Genomic DNA, 19,670 nt, shown 5'->3' with positions numbered 1-19,670 from the left:
CTTTGGCACCTGTTTTTTTCATCTTTCAAGCCAACTGGTTCATGCAACATCTAGCTTCAAGGTGCCTTTCAAAAATTATTTTATTGCTGGGTTTGGTTGTTGCTGTTGTTTTAAATTTGACATTGATACTGTTGAGACTTGTAAGCCAGTTGGGCCATTATTCTTGGCAGAAGGATGGGACAGATCACTAAATAACTATTAAATCATAATCCATGATTTATTTCTTTTATCACAGGAGGCAAACTTTTTTAAAAAATCCCACAGTGAATGGTAACTGGATTAAGCTCACTGTAGCAATTAATCTCTTGGGCAGCAGCTTTTAACCAAAACGGCACTGCCCGCACCAAATCAACCCTCCTCCCTTCTCCCAGAAGACAGGTACCTCACAGTTCCTTCGGACACATTGGGCACCGAAAGGGTCACAGCCACAGAAATCTGGCACTGGCTCCGTAAGATGGACATCATCCTCAGGGCTTCCACCTCACTCCTGGGGGCATTGACTGAGGCACAGCCTAAGTAAGTGAGCTTGCTGAAGACCACACTGTCCTCATCAGCCACAGGCGTAAAAGGGCTCGAATCCTCAGAATCTGCAAGACAAGTGGAAGACTTAAGTCAGACTGCAGCCGTGGGTTCTGGAATGAATCATCCTTGGAGAAGTCAGATGTGAAAAAAGCAAGTATTACAAGACAAGCTGGCTATGAGGAGTGGAGAACTAAGCTCGAGATTCTCCAGGATTTCAGAATTTCCCACAGTGCCACGCAAACATGAAAACTGATGCATGTAGTATTCAGTGCCCTGGGAATTTCAACTACCACTTTTAAACAAATCACAAGGTCCCAGTCCTTACGCTTCAATGGGAGACTGAAAACCAGTGAGCAATGCCTAATGAAACATTATGGCCCTACGTAAATGCCTCTGCTCACCCCTTTGCCCCTCTCTCATGCAGCCAGAGGTCATGTAGCATCTGAAAACAGGGATCAGAAACAAGGCCAGCCATTACTTGCTCTCCTATCTGAACAAAGCCTAAGTGATCCAGGGAACTACATTCTGGATCTGGGCGTTCATCATGTGCCTGCCTTCCCGTCTCCCTCAAAATCCTCTCACCTCCCTGTGTGGGTTTCACCGGCAGGTTCATCTCAGGTTTCTGCGGCCCTGCCATGGACGCAGGGTTAATGGTGGAGGATGCCGAGGCCTCAAGGAGGACGGGCTCTTCTCCCTCTCCATCAGCCTGGGGAGAGTCCTCCTCGTGTTCCTGGTCATTTGATGGTTCTTCCATGGGGGGATCCATTAGGACGTCTTCAAGCTCCTTCTGCAGCTGCTGCTCACTCCCATTCCCTATAATCTAAGGGGGGGAAAAACACAAGTTCTGCAAAAGAAGGGCAAACAAGAGCCTGACTCAAAACCACCAGTTACCAACACTCACAAAGTTAACAGCTGAACAGTAAGGGCAAAGTAGCCCAAATGCTTCACATATATTCGCCTCCCCTCACCCACAATTCCTTTGTCGCATTTGCGAGTGACCATCATTATGGACAGTATCTAAAAATGTGCATGGAAATAATAGTGTGTGTTATTCTTCTCCCTGGAAAAACGGAAAGAGTTTAACATCAAGAGTTGCACTGTCCATCTCACAAAGATGTCTAACGACAGAGAGAAAAGAGAAAAACAGAAATAATTTTGTCTCTCTCACAAAATCAGGGGGCATACATTGAAAACGCTGGGGGGAAGAATTAGGACTAATAAAAGGAAACATTTCTTCACACAACATGTGATTGGTATATGCTGTTTGGTATATGCTGCCACAGGAGGTAGTGATGGCCACTAGCCTGGGTAGCTTTAAAAGGGGCTTGGACAGATTTATGGAGGAGAAGCCGATCTATGGCTACCAATCTTGATCCTCCTTGATCTGAGATTGCAAATACCTTAAGAGACCAGGTGCTCGGGAGCAGCAGCAGGACAGAAGGCCATTGCTTTCACCTCCTGCATGTGAGCTCCCAAAGGCATCTGGTGGGCCACTGCGAGTAGCAGAGGGCTGGACTAGATGGACTCTGGTCTGATCCAGGAGGCTCTTTCTTATGTTCTTATGACAGCCTATTGTTGCGCAACCAATGCACTCAGCCATACCCAAAATCCAAGAAAATTCAAGTAGTGCTTGTGGACTTCAAATACAATACAACCCAGATGTCAAACTCGCAGCCCTCCAGATGTTATGGACTACAGTTCCCATCATCCCCTGCCAGGATGCTTCCATGATGGGAACTGTAGTCCATAACATCTGGAGGGCCATGAGTTTGACACCTATGCAGTAAAAGGTCAGAAAGGATGCTCAGCAGTGCACTGCAGTCACTGCACCAGTAAGGAATAAAGATAAGTTACAGACATCACAGATCAGGGACCTGCCAACCAGTGGCTCTAGCGCCAAATATGACTCCGTATCCAGCCAAATACAGCTGTTAAAAATTGTTCAGTTAGAGTACATTAGATGGGTGGGTGGAATGCAAAAACAGAATCATAGAGCTGGAAGAGGCCACAAGGGCTATCAAGTCCAACCCCCTGCGGAACACACAATCAAAGCACTCCTGCTTAAAAACCTCCAAAGGAGATTCCACCATGCTCCAACGCAGCGTATTTCACTATCGAACAGCCCTTACTGTCAGGAAGTTTTTTCTGATGTTTAGGTGGAATCTCTTTTGCTGCACTTTGAATAACCCATGAGGAACTGATTTGCTTACATTGTTCTCCTCTCCCCTCCATTTTACCCTTACACAACCGGCTGAGGTAGGTTTGGCTGAGAGCAAGTAATTGACCAATGTCATCCAGAAAGCTTTCACAATAAAGTAGGAACTCCCGAATCCTAGTCCAATGTTCTAATCATTACACCATGCTGGCTCTGGAATGGTACGCAAAGATTTTTATGAGACCAAAGAGCTTCTTCGAGGAGCCTTACAGAAAGGGTAACAACACAAATGAATAGTTGCCAGTTATTTGAGGGTGAACCATATGCAGGCTTATGCTAGTGTTTTAAAATAACAGCACAAGGGGTTTCTATGTATATTTACTACTTATTGCAAAACCTTGTGTAACTCACTTTCTAATAAAGGTCTCACAACAACCCGTGTTTGGCTGTGGAAACTTGATGGATTATTAATCAACCTGTCAGTTTTGAGGTGCATATTTCAAGTAATACAAATGGGCTTTCTTACACTGTCTCTTTGTTGATCCCTGGATCTGAATTTTGACATAATTTGACTCTTTAATTATTAAAAGTTGACAGCCCTTGCACTAGATGCATACTGTGCTCAGTCAACATCACACCTGATCCCTTTCAGAACATAGCTGTTTACTTTTACTTGGCAGCAGTGGCGTAGTGGTTAGGGTGTATCTAATCTGGAGGAACCGGGTTTGATACCCCGTTCTGCCGCCTGAGCTGTGGAAGCTTATCTGGGGAATTCAGATTAGCCTGTACACTCCAACATAAGCCAGCTGGGTGACCTTGGGATAGTCACAGTTCTTCTGAACTCTCTCAGCCCCACCAACCTCACAGGGTGTTTGTTGTGAGGGGGGAAGGGAAAGAAGTTTGCAAGTCCCTTTGAATCTCCTATAGGAGAGAAAGGGGGGTATAAATCCAACTCTTCTTCTTCTTTATAGGTCTACTTTGAAAAAATGCCAGTCTTCTGACAAGTCCCAGCTTGCAGTGTTACACCCAGGGCAAGCAACATTGCATTGTATCATGCTCTTTAGTATTAGAAACAGCACAATCATATCTAGTCTATGGAAGTATAAAGATGCATAGGCAAATGCACTCAAAAGTCTCCTCACTCCTGTACAAGGGAGGGCTCAAGTTCCTAAGAGCTACATGACACACCACTATCTTTATGGAGACAAATGTATCTGTGTTGCACAAACCACTGGTAAGTCTAGCTCAGTACCGTATACTTGGACCAGCAGCCAGGAACTGTTGCTGGAAATTCTGTAACTGTATTTGTCAAGAACTGAACCCGTTCCTGGATCAAAGACCATTTCTGAATCACAGAACCAGTGCCCTGGAGACCTATCTTAAAAGTGCATTAGCTCTCCTTGGAAGTCTTTAACATGAAAGTATGAGGAGCAGCCAAGCGCACCTGAAATCTAGTTAAGCCTGTTCAGCTAATATATTAAATTATGCAGCAGAAAAAGATGACAGCCAGGAGACAGGTCACTGATAATGGCCGAAAATACGCTTTGCATGCAGAGGATTTTATTTCAGACTTTCACCGAATCCCCAAGACAGCTTTCAAACATTTTAAAACTCAAACTACAACAGACAAAAAAAGTCAAAATTAGTTAAAACCAGAAGGTGTAACAACCCAGCAACAGTTGTTGACGAAAACACTGCCCAAATAGCATGATCTTCAACTGCTGCCAGAAGGCCATTTTTGAGAGACTAAAGAAATATTCCCAGGGAAGGAACTTCAGCATGTGCCACTGTTGAGGCCTTCTTGCATGTGACCAGCCATGAACTTCAGATGGTAGCAGAATACACATCAGGTCCTGAGACGAAGGTTTTTAATTCTTGATAGAGTTGTACAAGGAAAGGCATTGGATTCTGGACCAAAACTTTAATGGTCAACATCAGCACCTTCACTTGCAACCCCCAAAAAACAGGAAAGGAGCACAAATATTGAAACAGGCATGGTGTGCTGTGTTCCATCCATCCAACAATCCAGCAACGGCATTTTGAATCAGCTATGGATTCTGCACACACACACATGGAGTGCACAACACCATGATTACTAAAGTATGAATGAGTGCAGCTAGGCAATGGTCTTCTGAGAAAAGGAAATAAAAGTAGGTCAAGGCAAAATAGGTTTAAAAAATATTATTCAGATAAAATTCCCTAGGTGCTTTGCCCAACAGGCTTCCTTGCAGTAGTTTTTTAAATAAATGCACAATTTATCTCCTGTGACTGATGCAGCTCTTTTATTTCTCCTTGCATTTGAAAAGTGTTCAATTCTCAACACCTTACCTGAAAGCACAGACAGCCACTGCCAATGATAGCAGCCAGTGCTATCTTAGAAAGGCCAATATTTGATTCAGTATAAGGAAAAGTCTTATGTCTGTGCACACTCGGAAGGCTCTAAGGTACAGTATATGTTTGAAGAGGTACTGTGACCAGATCTCTAAAGCCTTGCTTCAGAATCGCAGTACTTGGTCAATGCAAAACTCTGATCACATGATTTTGAAAGGTAAACAATTACATCTGTTCCTGATAGGCTGTTAAAATAAGGCAGAGACTGCTCCATTATTATCACAGGTAATTAAAATCAATGCAAAGCAAAGTAGCAAAATTATAATCCAGGTTCAATTCTAGTTTGACAGGTTTCACAATGCACTGCTGCCTGCATGCATGCTGGGGCACTCCATTTCTCTCAGTTCAGCGAGTGACTTATTTCCACTAAAAAGGAACAGACGATTCATGTCCAGATGAAATGAAAAGGCTGAAAACTAGAGATCCAACAGGACAATCCCGCTCTTAGTTTCCAGCGACCATCCAGAAGAGATCAAGATGCAAGACACACTCTCAAATGAGCACAGCTAGGATGGGAGTGGAGAAAGGCTCGTAGCAATTCACATGGTCTATTCGGCATGCTGAAGCAGAACTAGCCTCACTTTTGAGTTCCAGATAAGGAAGGAAGGCAATTGTGTTTTGTAATTGCTGTGACCTAGAATTGTTTCTTAGAAGGCTGCTGGAGAATGGAGTCAAGCCCAGATCCTAATTGTTTAATGGGGCAAGCAACACATTTGGAAGGAGTGTGTTATCTGCAATCCAGCATAGAAGTATACTAAACTGAGAAACAGGAAACATCTGGGCCTTGATTACAGGCGCTGTTGATCCTTTTGAGGTTTACTTCAAACTCACTGCTGGCACAATTCCTTTCAGATTGCTCCTCCCCAATGGATGGAATATTTTGTACCCAATCACCAGGACTGCAAGTCTGAATTAAGCAACGTTTTCAATCAACTGAATGGTTAAATCACAGAAACACATGTGCCCAGCACAGGCAACTTGCCACCTCTGCTCCTGAGATGATTTGCATTGGCCCCAAATCTCACCCTTCCTTACATGCACCTCCTGTTATATGCCTTGTGCTATTCAGAGATGCCCACCATTAGGCATGTTACCAGCAGCAGAATCTTGGCCATGCGGCTTCAATTGGGAACAGGGCAGAAAAGAGCGGCAGGGCTGTCAGTGCCTGCCCCCAATTAAAGCACATGTCTGCATAAGCGGCAATGGCGGGAAGAAACAGACCCTCTCTCCTGCCATGGCAGTCAAATGACTACAGAATACTCAATGAGGAGGTAGGTTTCTACCAGAACAGGGGCGATCTTGACTTCATAGACTATCTGATTGTACTGGTCAACTGACAAGGCTTCATTACTGTGACTCATTAACAAGCTCACAAACTATCCATCTCACTGTTGACTCATGTTCACAAAATGCTTGCAGCAGAGTATCCTCTAACCAAGAGACAAGCCCCATTACCTTATCCCCCAAGTCCCTCCCTAAACTGGTTAAGTTCCTAAGCTAGACATAAGATGGTCTGCTCTAGGGAAAAGAACTTGGATCTAGATTTCCATGATTGCGCTTCTAGCTGGACGACCGTTTGCTGACATTCGTAATGTTCAAGGAGGTTATCACGAAGAGCAGGTGACTGATTTGACAAAGGTCACACAGTGTGGAGAAGGAAAACTTTGCTCCAAAGCCAATACCATCAAATAATGGCCCAAGGATGGCTGATATTCTGAAGACAAATTCTCTCTCCTTCCCCCATGTTCACCACAGCACATTTCCCACATCTTCACAACAGCACACACTCTCTCCTTCCCCACATCTTCACAACAGCATACAGGTTGGGTTACACTCTCTCTCTCTCTCTCACCTTCAGTCCTGTTTTTTCATCATCGCTTCCATTATTGGTGGATGGTGTTTCGTCCCCTTGCCTGGAAATTAAGACAAAATCTTCGCTGTTAAGAGTGGATACCGAGTCTGAAGACACACTGATTTTCCCAACAGAGGCCTTGTCATCCATGACTTAATAAAAAGAACCTTCAGCTCATGAATGGGCTTGGATTACAAACACCTGAAAAATAGAAACAGTAAAAATAAAAATATGTATATTTATACCATAGCTGCAGCCAAAAACTCTTGACTATGAATGGTCCCAAGTTCACTGCTGAGAAACACCAGCAGCCAGAACTAGGGAAATGGGTGCCTTTTGGAAATGGCTTTGCAGTTTAAGGACAAAATCCACAACGAGTTTTCTTAGAGTCTCCCTGAAAAATGTGAAAGATACCATGTGTCAAGACTGCCCACTAAAAGTTCTGACACAGGGCAAATCACATTTTCTTCACAAAACAAAAGCCACAGAGAAGCATATTTGCCTCAAGTTGCTAATCTCCAGAGTCTAGAAAGCATTTGGTGTTGCAAACAGGGCATGAGCCAGTTTTATTCATTATTTGAATGCACTCGAGGGCTATATACTGAGTGGGCCAAGAACAAAGCAACCTGCAAGACCCTTCCTCTGTTAGGACTGCAGCACCAGAACTAACACACGCTCAGTGGTTCCTATTTTACCTTTGCTAAGCAACTTTAAGGAACTACATGCCCCCAGTTACTTTCGATGCAGTCTGGAAGGGGGAAAAAATAACCGTTCTAAGCCAAAAAGAAATGAACTTGCACATAACAAGGCAGCTGCTTTCTGAGTCCGTCAGACTTATACCAATAATCAAGAATTCAGAGATGAGAGATGAAAAGCATGCAGAAAGGGAAAAGACAGTTGTGTGGGCTGGCAACACAACAACACCCCTCAGTTTCAGAGCAATGCAGAACTTCTGCTATTCCTTTCAAGCAGGTAGGACCTACATCAAAGGGCCTGTTTTGGATAGCTGATTTTGCTTTGAAAAGAATTCCTTCACAGAACCACTTTGTCCTGACTTCCTCTATTTAACAGCATAAACTCTTGGTCCCATCATTCGGGAACAAAGTCTCCAGCCTTCTCTGCAGTTACTTCCAGGATGCTGAAATTCAGTACACACCTGAGTAACCTTAGACCTTTGAAGATGGAACTTTATATGCACCCTCAAATGTGGAGAGGTGCTCACTTTCCATTCCAAATAGTCACAGAAGATCCAGAAAGATGAAATTAAGCACACGCACAATATAAATTTAGGTGGCTGGGGAATGCCTCAGCTCAGTCCCAGGTTAATTCTCACCCATCTGCCCATCCACTTCTCTGTGGAAGGAAGATGTTAAAAATCTTTTTCAGTCTGAAAATCTGCAGAGTTCAACCAAGGCAGAGCAGACAACAATATTACTACCTTTCTTAAAACCAAAGCAACTTATTGTGGATTAAAAATTATCCCTAGCATGTTAAAGTCAGTTAAGGTATGTCCAGTCTATCATGAAAGGTGAACTTTAGTGTTCATGTCCCAAGACAAACCAGTTACTAGCGCTGTCTGAAGGCATTTTAACATCTGACAAAAACATGGAACATAAAATGTAATTAATATTAGCAGCTATCATTTCAGTGTACATACAGCAAGCAATGACATATCCAGAATGGAATGCTGAGTCCTCAGAGATTCTTTGCCAGATGGATCAGAATGGCATGAAGGGCTCTGCCAGTAGCCAGGAATACGCACCCATGCTTGCAAAACGCAGGCTTCACTTGAGAATGTCTATTACACATGAATACACAAACCATGCATCAAGAACACTCTAGCTCAGCAAACTGAATAGATTTTGATTTATTCTGGTCCTGCCTATGGGGGGGGGGGGGGTTCCACAAGCTATGAAGACCACTTACTCTCCTCCTTTCCACCAGTTATTAATTCTGTACTTCCAGTCAAAACAGGTCAAGAGTTAAACTACAAATTGTATCTCAAGTTAATTTCGAAGGCCTTAGTTCAAGTTCAGGCCAACCACCTCCAAACACGTGCCTCCCTTTGGTTGCCATTTCTCGTTTTAAAATGCATAGTTTTAGAGAAAAAAATTTTTTTTGCCTTGATCATTTAAAAAACTCAAATGAAAAGCAAAGGAATAAATGTAAAGAAGATGTAGGTTTCCCACTACTGCATTTCCAGAACACAAACTGGCGCAGCCAAATTATTTTTAAACTCTCTGATGAAGCTTAAAATTCCATCCAACCCATATGGAGACCACAAGGTACCAGCTGGTTCACAGCAAACAGTGATCAGGGAGAAGCAGTCAGACAAGTATACAAGGCCTCACCCTTGCCAAAGGCCCCTGCTTTTCAAGTTTTCTATTTTCTCTCACTCCGGATTTTCTCATTTCAGCAATCAGGAAGTAAGGGAGGGGGGAACGCAAATACATGGAGACCTCGAGGTAGTATTAATTATGTATCAGGGGGGATGGCAATGCTTCTTCTCCCATAAAAGCCTTCCACATCATAAAATCAAGATCAGAAACCTCAACTTCAGACAAGCAACACTGGGCCGACCTTGACCAAGCTCCTGTCTTAGCGGGGCTCTGGAGAAAAATGTGATCTAGCTCAACTGCCTCTCAGATCAGTTTTCTGTGCTGATACTAAAAACATTTAGCTCTGGGAACAAGCCAACTGTAGGTGCAAATGTTGACACACCAATCTGCAACATCTTTGGCTTACACATTATAAATACACCACTTCACCAGCACAATGAAAAAACCTGATCCTGCACAGCACTTCACCTCAAATGCAAATAACGCAGCACAGGATAACAGCAAACACTTTTGTCTGAGACAGCAAGCACCAGAGTGTGCCTCGCAGAAACAATTTTCAGTCCACCTTTCTAACCAGCTCATGTTTGTTTTTTTAACAATTTTACAATTGCCCAATCGCTTGGGCAACTGAAGCATGAACATTTCTTGCTGGACAAGAAAAGGGATCCGCTCTCTGGCCAAGGAGCTATAAAAACACAGATTGGTGTTTAAAATGGCATGCAGAACCTCTGCAAGTCACTTTGGAAGAGGAAATAACAAGCTCAAATGCCTTGGGAAAGAAATTGAAATCACTCAATAAATAAAAGGAAAGTGAACATACATTTGGCATTTAGACTAATGCAACTGCTTAATGATTACTTATCCAGTGGCTATCAAAGGACTCTTTTTCAACTATGAAACACATTACTGAGAAGCAAGTGGCCAGGGAACGTCATGAACAACGCAGGAGAAAGCAGCAAATGCCAAATCTGGTAACTTTCCTCAAATTTAAAAGTGTTCTTTTAAAGGCAAGCTTCCAGCCCTGATGTGAAGAAAAGCTACAAATCCATCAGAGATGGAACCAAAACTATGATTTTGAATAAGTTAGGAAAATTATCATAAATGGGGGAGGTGGAAGACAGGGAAATTGCAGATGTTTTCTTTCTTTATTGGGGGGGAGACAGTATGGAGACTGTTGAAAGAAGGTCAGACTTGCAGAAGATGGCAATGGGTCTGCAGATATACAGTAGTTGGAAGCAAAACACAACACTAGAAGTGTTCACACATTAAATCCACACCACTAGTAACAAGTTGTAAAGTTTGGAAAATTAGGGTCTTAAAAGAGTTGCAGATTCAGATTTAACTTGAGAAAGTCACATTACCTAATAGTCCCTCCACATGACTGGTACCTATCCAAGACTCTGCTCCAGAGTTGGACCTGGAACAGGCATAAAAGCAGGGAGACCCTTCGGCATTCTTGTACAGGAAAAAGGCACCTTCTCCTCCCAGATCCTACAACTAAGGATTCAAACTTTAAGCATTCTACCGGCTGCTTCAAAATATTAATTCCAGAAGCCTAAAAAAAGCCCAAAATATTCTGAGAGACCCATCTCATCCAGCACACTCTCTTTTTGAACTGTTACCATCCGGCAGACGATACAGGTCTATCAAAACTAGGACAAAGAGGCTTATAGACAGCTTCTACTCTAGAGCTGTGGCTATGCTAAACTCTGCGACTTCGTGTTGATGTGTTTGGGGCTGTGTAGGGATGGGTGGAGGAAGGGGAAAGTGAGGATGGGGTATGAGTCTGAAATTTTGTGCATCGAGGAATGCTGCTGTAAATTTCGTTGTGCGTGCACAATGACAATAAAATGCTTATGCTTATTAATTCAAGAGTTTCATTTAACACAGTACCCATGGCACACAGTGGTAAGCTGCAGTATTGCAGTCAAAGCTCTGCTTATGACCTGAGTTCGATCATGACAGAAGTCATTTTCAGGTAGCTGGCTCAAGGCTGACTCAGCCTTTTATCCTTCCAGGGTTGGTAAAATGAGTACACAGCATGCTGGGGATACAGGGTACATGACAATGGCAAACCACCCTGTTAACATAGTCTGCCTAGTAAATGTTGTGATGTAATGTTACCCCTGAGTCAGTAATGGCCCAGTGCTTGCACAGGGGACTACCTTTACCTTCAAAAAGCTGTCCAGGCCTGGAATGGGAAAGCGGAAATATTCTTCAGACACCATTTACTTTTCTGCACATTTCACAGGCCATCAAACAAGGGAAGGAGCTCATTGCTCCCAGGGATTGATGTATAAATTTCATGCCATTCAACGCACTTATGAACCAAGTCAATATATATTTGCAAGATACTTGAGTCCCTTAACACAGAGGGGTCCATCCCACCATTTCTCCCCTTGAAGCCATTGCAAAACATGTTGAAGTGTCTATATGTTCTAGAATTTATTATTCACATGTTGAATTCTAGAAAGCTACCACTACAAAGTAAAGAAAACTCTTGACAGGGTTTAAAGCAAAGGAAAAACAACACACAAACACAATGGGATCACAGCTGAGAAATCAATTTTAATTGGATAGATTTAAAACCTGGGGTCTCAGTGTGATTGTAGAATGTTTTGTTTGGTCAGACTGTAACTATGATTAGCCTGCAATTTTGTACATATTAGCCATGTGGACTACATAGTGAGACCACATTAAATAATCACTCTGACTAACATCCAACCTACACACTGCCCCTTGTCAAAGAAATTAAAACCTAGAACAGGTAATTTACCTAATAAGCCACTACAATGAATTCCTTGAGATTCAAAGTAACAGAAGACAGTTAAACTATGAACCCAAGGTCATTATTTGCAAGTATACAAACTTTCTCCTTGCATACATCAGTCATCCAAAGGTTGGTTGTCCTTCTCTCTATACATCCAACAAAAACATGCCAAATGCCCAAGAGTGTTCATACAAATACAGAAATATTACTTCATAGTATCACTGCAAAATTCTGGCCAGGGCACTACTGGCCAGAAGCAGAATCTCAGCACAGCAGATTATCTTTCTCCAGCACTATCCGCCATCCTGTAAACACAGCTAATGCATTCATAAATTCAGATGGGCACAGAGGTGTCTAGCATTTGCAAACTAGGCTTCTCCAGTTCTCCTCATACAGCAGAGCTTTTTGATTCTAAACATATTGCGAATCTTCAGCAGCAAGTTGCTATAGCAATCTTTCAACATACACTTCCACTCAACTTCCAACTCTAACCTCATAAGCAATCACCCTACAGATCATAGAATCATAGAGTTGGAAGAGGCCACGAGGGTCATCCAGTCCAACCCCCTGCCATGCAGGAAGACACAGTCAAAGCACTCCTGACATATGATCATCCAGCCTCTGCTTATAAACCTCCATAGAAGCAAAGAGATGGAAGAGAAAATTTGCAAAAAAAGCTAGTAGGAAAGGTTCACTCCTCCATCGACCACCATCAGCGTGTTTACTCTCCCTGGGAAGATGGCAACCCACGACTGTTCACCAATATATTTGGTCGATCTGTCTCCTCGGTTCTTCCCAGTCTGGGGTGTGGCGACGTGAGGGACAGAAACAGGACCCAGCCGCCTACAGCCTCTGCAGAAGGTTACATCTACCCACCGGAACGAGCCCTACTGTGCGAGCTGCTGCCACTCCCCAATCGGGCAGACCTCATCAGGATGTTGTGAGGGCTACCACGAGAGAGTGGGCTGGAAACCCTGCCAGCGCTTCGGAGGGCCACAGAGAGGCTAAGCGTTAGTAGCCATACCCATTCTTCACAGGCCAATTCCAGCTCTCTCCTCCCTGGGGGCTGCATATTCTCTCCAGCACGGCCAGCTACGCGCACACTTGGCGACCCAGACGGGCGCCCCTCCTTACCTTCTCCTTCCCCTCACGACCAGCAGCCGCCACGGCCCCGCTGCCGGGCCTCAGTCGGGGCCAACCCCACGCCCAGCCCCCCTCCCTGTCACGTGACCCCCCACTCAGCGAGGAGGAACCTCTTCCGAGGTCACGGGGAATACATCACTTCCGTCTTTCCCCTTAGCAACCCGTTTCTCCGTGACGACAGGAGGGAAGAGCCGCTTCCAGTACCGGAAGTACCCCCTCCCCCGGGCCGGCCCCGACACTGCACCGCCTGGGGGAGGTGGGGTGACGGAGCGGAGGTGAGACCCGGGGGGCTCCGGCCCCTGGAAGCGTCGCGTGGGGGTTGTGGCCGCCAGAGGTGCCCGGTGGAGGATGGAGAACGGGAGGGGTGCCCCAGAAAGGCCCCTTGGAGAGGAACTGGGCTGTGTCCGCTTGCTGAAATAACAAAGAGCTTCGTAATATCTGGAAAGCTGGACAGGGTGCTGCGACAGGGGGTTCCCCAGAGCCTGACTGACTTTGTCTGCCTCATGCGTGATTCTGCTTTATCGCTTCTCAAGCTATGTCTGGCTCAGGGGGGATTCTGTCGCACATGAAGCCGATACGTGAGGCTTTCAGGTGACTCGAGACTCCTTGTTGTTCGGGCCAAGAAAAGAGTTCAGGCTGCTGCAAACCCCCCTGGGAGGTGGGTAGCATTTGAAGATGCTCAAGAGCACGTGCCGAGCAAGAGCCGTTCGGGTAGCAGGAGTCCAGCAAGACTTTTATCTACCTGGAACCCTGGGTGGGGAATCCCGGCCCATCTGAGGTGGAGGGACCAATGCAGGGATCTGGTATATGACAACTTCGTGTATAGTTTTGTGATCCTCAGGTTTTCAGCCTGTGGCATCTAAAACAATAAGTGATTAGGAAAGGCCTTTCTATGCCTTAACTAGATGGACCAGTGTAAGTACTAAGCTAGATGAGCCAACAATGTGTATATTTATTACTTTGTGCTGTAATTATAAGGTGGATGCCCTACACTTTGAAATAATAATGCATAAATAAACTATCATTGTTGATAACACACACACACACACAAATTAGCTAGGAACATGGACATATTTTAACCATAGAAGTTAAATAGTGATAATCTGTCTTTAAGCATCACTTGATTCTGTGGACATGCTAGGTATATGACTCTGTGTGCCAAGCCCCCTTTCCTAACAACAGCCAACCAAATGCTTTCTGGGAAGTTCACAATAAGGGCATGAAGATCACAGATTTCTCCTGTTGTTGGCTGCTGGCATTTTTGATCCCTCTATCATGGCTGGTATGTCTTTTCTACTGCACAGAAATTTATAATTTTTTTAAGTGTGTGAGCTTTTACCCATCACCATATGCTATAGCCATGAATCCCACAAGTATGATAAGTTCCATTAGTGAGCTGCATTGTTTATGAAAAGGCTGGTGTGCAGTGGCTGCTAAAAGTCTCAGCACAGAGGTCTGCAATTCAAATTTCATATTTGCCAGCTTACTCAGAAACCAGGTCAGGCAAGCTGCTGCCTGTCAACAGCAGCACCCTCTCCCTACTCCTGCAGAGAATGTTAGCTTTCACTTATGAGACACTGATGTAAGTGATCTTAACACTAAGAAAATATTAGCTGCTATTATTAAGTTAATTAATTTTTTAAAACCAATTTATGGTCCCATTGTGTATTGCACATTCTCTTTCTTAGTTCAGTCGGTCAGACTGGATGGGGTTCAAAATAAAAATATATAATTATTTCCAGTGGGAACAGAAAAGTGCAAGAACTGCAGAAAGCATATTGTGGTTTTAAATGGCAGCATTATTCCTTAGTCTAAGGCTTCTTGTTTGAATATATTGTAAATATTTTTGTTCTATAACGTTTTTCTCTCTCTTTGTAGATAGCCTTCAATTTTGTCAAAATGACTGAGAGATCTGATATTCTTCATTTCCAGTTTGATAACTATGGCGACTCAATGCTGCAGAAAATGGACAAGCTGAGAGAAGAGAACAAGTTTTGCGACATCACAGTCCGCATTGACGATCTTGAAATTCACGGCCACAAGATTGTGTTTGCTGCCGGCTCTCCCTTCTTACGGGACCAGTTCCTCCTGAATGACTCCAGAGAAGTTAAAATTTCCATCTTGCAGAGTTCTGAAGTAGGAAAGCAGCTGCTCCTGTCCTGTTACAGTGGCATCCTGGAGTTTCCCGAGATGGAGCTGGTGAATTACTTGACAGCCGCCAGCTTCCTTCAAATGAGCCACATTGTGGAACGCTGCACACAGGCCCTCTGGAAGTTCATCAGGCCAAAGCATCAACTGGAGAAAAAAGAACCAAGTGAGAAACAGACTGAGTCTTCAGAACCAAAGGGACCACCACCACCCGCAGCAGCAGAGGAAGAGGAGGAGGAGGAGGAGGAGGAGGAATCCTTGCAACCAAATTCCCCTTGCATTCAGCCCTCGGAGGACAGTATGGATATGGATGATAGCGATATACAAATAGTGAAGGTAGAGTCCATAGGGGAGGTTGCTGATGTCAGAAACAAAAAGGATCAGAATTCCTTTATTTCTTCAGAACAAAGCACTCTTCATTCATCCGAACCTCAGCACTCCCTCATCAATTCCACAGTGGAGAACCGAGCCAGCGAAATGGAGCAGAGCCAGCTCCATAACTATTCCCTCTCATACTCAGGGGGTGAGAATGTCTTTGCATTTGGCCCCAGCAATCGAGGGGTAGATAAAGGGCTCCAGTGGCACCACCAGTGTCCCAAGTGCACCCGTGTGTTCCGGCACCTGGAGAATTATGCCAATCACTTGAAAATGCACAAGCTGTTCATGTGCCTGCTTTGTGGCAAGACTTTCACACAGAAAGGCAACCTCCACCGGCACATGCGGGTGCATGCTGGGATCAAGCCCTTCCAGTGTAAGATCTGCGGGAAGACCTTCTCTCAGAAATGCTCACTGCAGGACCACCTCAACCTGCACAGCGGGGACAAGCCCCACAGGTGCAACTATTGCGACATGGTCTTTGCCCACAAGCCAGTCCTGAGGAAGCACCTCAAACAGCTCCATGGCAAAAACAGCTTTGACAATGCCAATGAGAGGAATGTCCAAGACATCACAGTGGATTTTGATTCCTTCGGCTGCAGCTCTGCAGTGGACTCGAAAGCCTGCCTGCAATCCGATGCCAGCCAGGTACTAGATGGGGGAAAGCTGGCACAGGCAGTGCTGAGTTTACGGAGTGATGGTGCTTGTGTCAATTAGAGCAATCTCTTTCTGAGCAACAGAGTAAGAAGAAATATACAGATCTGATGTGGAGTTTTAATTGGCCATCAGTTGACAGGTCCCAAAAGTTCTGTTGAATTGCAAGAGGTGAACAAGGAATAGTAGCAAGAGTCCACTTTCCATCCTAGAGTGACTTAATGTGTTCTGTGACTTCAGGTGTCTTTGTTCCTACTGTGACAACAGTGCCAGTTAGTACAGACCTGCTTCCATTGATGCTTCGAGCAGTTATGCTTCTGAATGCCTCTCCAGAGGGTGGTGTGAAGGAGCAATTACCTGATTATGGGCCAAGGGTGGGAAAAGAGTGGGGACACATTTGCTCCTCCAGAACTGAGTTTTTAAGCTAAAAAACCCCTGAGTTCTTGAAGAAGGGGAGGAAAAGCACTGGATCATTATAAGCTGTTGAAATTTGTTAGTCCAACTGTGGGCTTTTTAAAAAAAAATTGGTTGTTAAAAGTGTCAGGTATTGGTCTTCTATTCTTACCTTATGAGGACATCAGCCTCTTATCTAGTTTGACTCCTAAGAGTTAAAGTCCTTTTTCTCATTAAAACTATCTAAGGGTTCTGCGCTAGGGAGATAAACCTGACAGATTTGGCTGCTGTGGCTATGAAAAGGAGCTTCCTTTTGCTGTAGCACCTGAGCCTCACCTCTGTGCTGTACTCAGTCATGTTTCCCACTGGCCTCTTCTCACCCCCTTCCCCATCTCAGCATAAAATTTGAGGTTAGACTAGATAGAAGTTAGAGTTGCAAACACACACACACACACCTTGTCTTTCCGTGCCTTCTCCCATACTTGTCTTTCGGCTTGGGGCAGCCTATATCTTTCAGGTCAACAGGCTGCCTGCTGAGTATGATACTACAGCAAAGGTTTTTTTCCCCTGAACTCTGCCTTTACCTATCCTTCTGTTGTCACCTGAACCCCTTGATGTGTGTGGGTCCTTGGTCCCTCCCTCATCCTGTCCTTCTGTCCAAATCCTTGATTTGTAAGCACTCTAGATTTTAACCAGGGCTCTTTGGTGTTGTGTATGATGCTTAGAATGCTGCTGACACTCAAGACATAATTAGAAGTAATATTATAGGGTCCAGATGGGGTGGCATCACCTCAGTAGGTTAAGCTAAACCTTCCTGACCCATCAAATTCTTCAAGGTACAGGCACTCCAGGCCAGTTACAAGATTGTAACCATGACTTACAGCCTAAACTAACTTTTGGGGTAGCTTATGTATATATTAAAAGGTGAGAGATGACAGCCAGTATGATGTATGGGGGGAGGGGGTGTTAGACTAGGAATGGGGATAATGATAGAATGCCATCAAATTGCAGCTGACTCATGATGGCCCCATGAAGTTTTGCCTCATAAGATTTTTGAAGGCAAGAGATGAGAGAGGTGGTTTGCCATTGCCTTCCTCTGCACAGCAACCCCAGTCTTCATTGGTGGTCTCCCATCCAAGTACTAACTGCGGCTGACATTGCTTAGCTTCCAAACACTAATGAGATTTGGCTAGTCTAGGACTGAGGATACCCAGGTTCCAATTCTGCCATGAAGCTTCCTGGGTGATCTTGGGCCAATTGGTCTTAACCTAGTCCACCTCACAGGAGTGTTGTGAGAATAAAATGAGGAAGGAGGAAGCCATGTGTGCTGCCCTAAGTTCTTTGAAGCGATAGTGGGATAAAAATGGAATGGATGGAAAGAAGTGCTCTTAATGAGTCAAGTAATGGCTAAATGCTTATTGTTGTTCATGGGCAGCTAGTGCGTTGGTTCCCCTCCTCTGGCCAACAGACCATTGTTGGGTCTCTGATTGCATCTAGACATGTGTCTCTGCAGCACTCTACTGGTACTGCTGTAGGCAAAGAGGTAGAAGCAGTTTGCAGAAAAAGAATGTTTTGATATTGTTGGTCAATAAGTGCTGTTGGGGCATGGGCAGACATATCTGTTATGCATACAGCATTTTCCACTTGATTATCCTGCCTTCCATATTCTTCCCACAGACTGAAAGGCCCATTGGTTTCCAATCAAACATTGCTGTCGGTCATAATTTTGAAAAACACAGCTTGTTGCTCACCCAATTTTAAAATGCATTAAGTGTCAAGAGGAAAACCCTTTTCTTTTGCAACAGGGAGATCTCAGGTTGATCTTTTGGTAGCCGCAACTGCCTATACCTTGCCATAAAGCCTAATCATGTCTGGCAGCAAAACCTTTTGTGCTATATGCAGGCTGGGATTGGCATCTAGTTCCCTCACTTTTTAGGTCTACTGTGCAGCAACCCCCACCCATACTTCTGAGAAGTAAAAGAAAGGCATTAAATGCAAGCAGACCCACTTACATATTAAGTGCGCACATCTCGCTTCATTTTCCATCTCTTGCTTTGAATATGTCTGTCCTCTCCATGCTCTGAAAGAAGAGAAAATCCGGGAGGTCGGAGGAGTCCAGAAAACTTAGCATTAAGTGGAGGCGAGGGTTCAACCTGCCTCAAACTAGAGAAACTGGTTGCTGAGCAAAAACTATCTCATGCCGCTGTCCATTATTCTGGAGGTGGTTCTTAATGAAATTTGGGTGGAACTACAGGCAGGATGATTCTGTTAAAGGAGTCCAGTATGGGTTGGGCTGGGCTTGACTTGGTACTGAAACTATAAAATTGCCTTTTTTGACAAACAAGACTTCTAGTTAACAGTCAAGGATCCTCATGATGGCGTGTGCATGTTTGTGTGCACACAGAAACATCCCATTGACTCAAAATAAAATGGCTGTACCATCATTCAATGTGGCATGTTCCTTTGTATGGTCTGTGAGGCCTATGCTCATATGCAAGGGCTAACTTGGATCAGTCAGCAGCTTTAGCAAACAGCTGAAACACCACACAGCCAGTGCAGAGAGGCAGGCAAGCAAGACCCATGCCGGGGGATGTAGCAAATGCTGAAGAATGGCAGATGATTTGCAGATTTTAGTTTCATGGGATAATTAGAATGTGTGAGTCACGGCTCAGTGGCATAGCACTAGCTTTGCATGCAGAAGGTGGTAAATTCAGTCCTTGCCATTGTCCATTAAGAGGATCTTAACACAGGAGTCATACACCCTGCCTGGCACCTTAGAGAATCACTCTTAGTTGGGCTAGACTGTACCAAACTGGATGAACCAAAGGAGTCAACTGGGATAAGGCATCTTCATATACGTATTTAGGTGAAGAGTAATACCTCTGTGGCAGAGCAAGCATGCAGGTCCCTGGTTCGCTTTACAGTTAA

At 44.4% G+C, this 19,670-nt stretch overlaps 2 protein-coding genes and 1 long non-coding RNA gene across 9 annotated transcripts in view; 1 reads left to right on the top strand and 2 right to left on the bottom strand.

Annotated features, from left to right (window-relative positions):
- Positions 1-13,263, bottom strand: part of RABGAP1 (RAB GTPase activating protein 1) — an 81,803-nt gene extending 68,540 nt beyond the window's left edge. For 2 of the 3 annotated variants that reach the window (XR_007245958.1, XM_048513457.1), the window contains exons 1-4: positions 13,164-13,263; positions 6,921-7,121; positions 1,105-1,342; positions 383-587 (exon numbers count right to left, since the gene is read on the bottom strand). Coding sequence is in view for 1 of the 3 variants with exons in the window: in XM_048513457.1 (XP_048369414.1) it covers positions 383-587; positions 1,105-1,342; positions 6,921-7,070 (593 nt within the window). In the remaining 2 variants the exon portion in view is untranslated. The remainder of the gene's footprint in view (positions 1-382; positions 588-1,104; positions 1,343-6,920; positions 7,122-13,163) is intronic. The other variant, XR_007245959.1, reaches the window with a different exon arrangement.
- A 48-nt stretch (positions 13,264-13,311) lies between these two features.
- Positions 13,312-16,892, top strand: ZBTB26 (zinc finger and BTB domain containing 26). Of its 5 annotated transcripts, none has more exons than XM_048512426.1 (2): positions 13,312-13,447; positions 15,051-16,892. In XM_048512426.1, exon 2 carries the CDS (start codon positions 15,072-15,074, stop codon positions 16,410-16,412), a length of 1,341 nt encoding a protein of 446 aa, XP_048368383.1. In that variant the 5' UTR covers positions 13,312-13,447; positions 15,051-15,071; the 3' UTR covers positions 16,413-16,892. The 5 variants fall into 5 exon arrangements, with proteins under 5 accessions (XP_048368383.1, XP_048368381.1, XP_048368382.1 ...); XM_048512424.1 differs by lacking the exon at positions 13,312-13,447 and adding an exon at positions 13,455-13,763; XM_048512425.1 differs by lacking the exon at positions 13,312-13,447 and adding an exon at positions 13,455-13,830.
- Positions 14,104-18,891, bottom strand: LOC125441673. Its single transcript, XR_007245884.1, has 2 exons — positions 18,755-18,891; positions 14,104-15,467 (listed from the first exon to the last, which is right to left on the bottom strand). It is a non-coding gene; the product is annotated as an uncharacterized LOC125441673 (long non-coding RNA).
- Between the last annotated feature and the right edge of the window lie 779 nt (positions 18,892-19,670).

This window comes from Sphaerodactylus townsendi, linkage group LG12, assembly GCF_021028975.2.
Source record: "Sphaerodactylus townsendi isolate TG3544 linkage group LG12, MPM_Stown_v2.3, whole genome shotgun sequence".
NCBI classification, from domain to species: Eukaryota; Metazoa; Chordata; class Lepidosauria; order Squamata; family Sphaerodactylidae; genus Sphaerodactylus; species Sphaerodactylus townsendi.
Note: the sequence above shows the minus strand (reverse complement) of the source record. Positions and strands in the feature narration are given on the sequence as shown.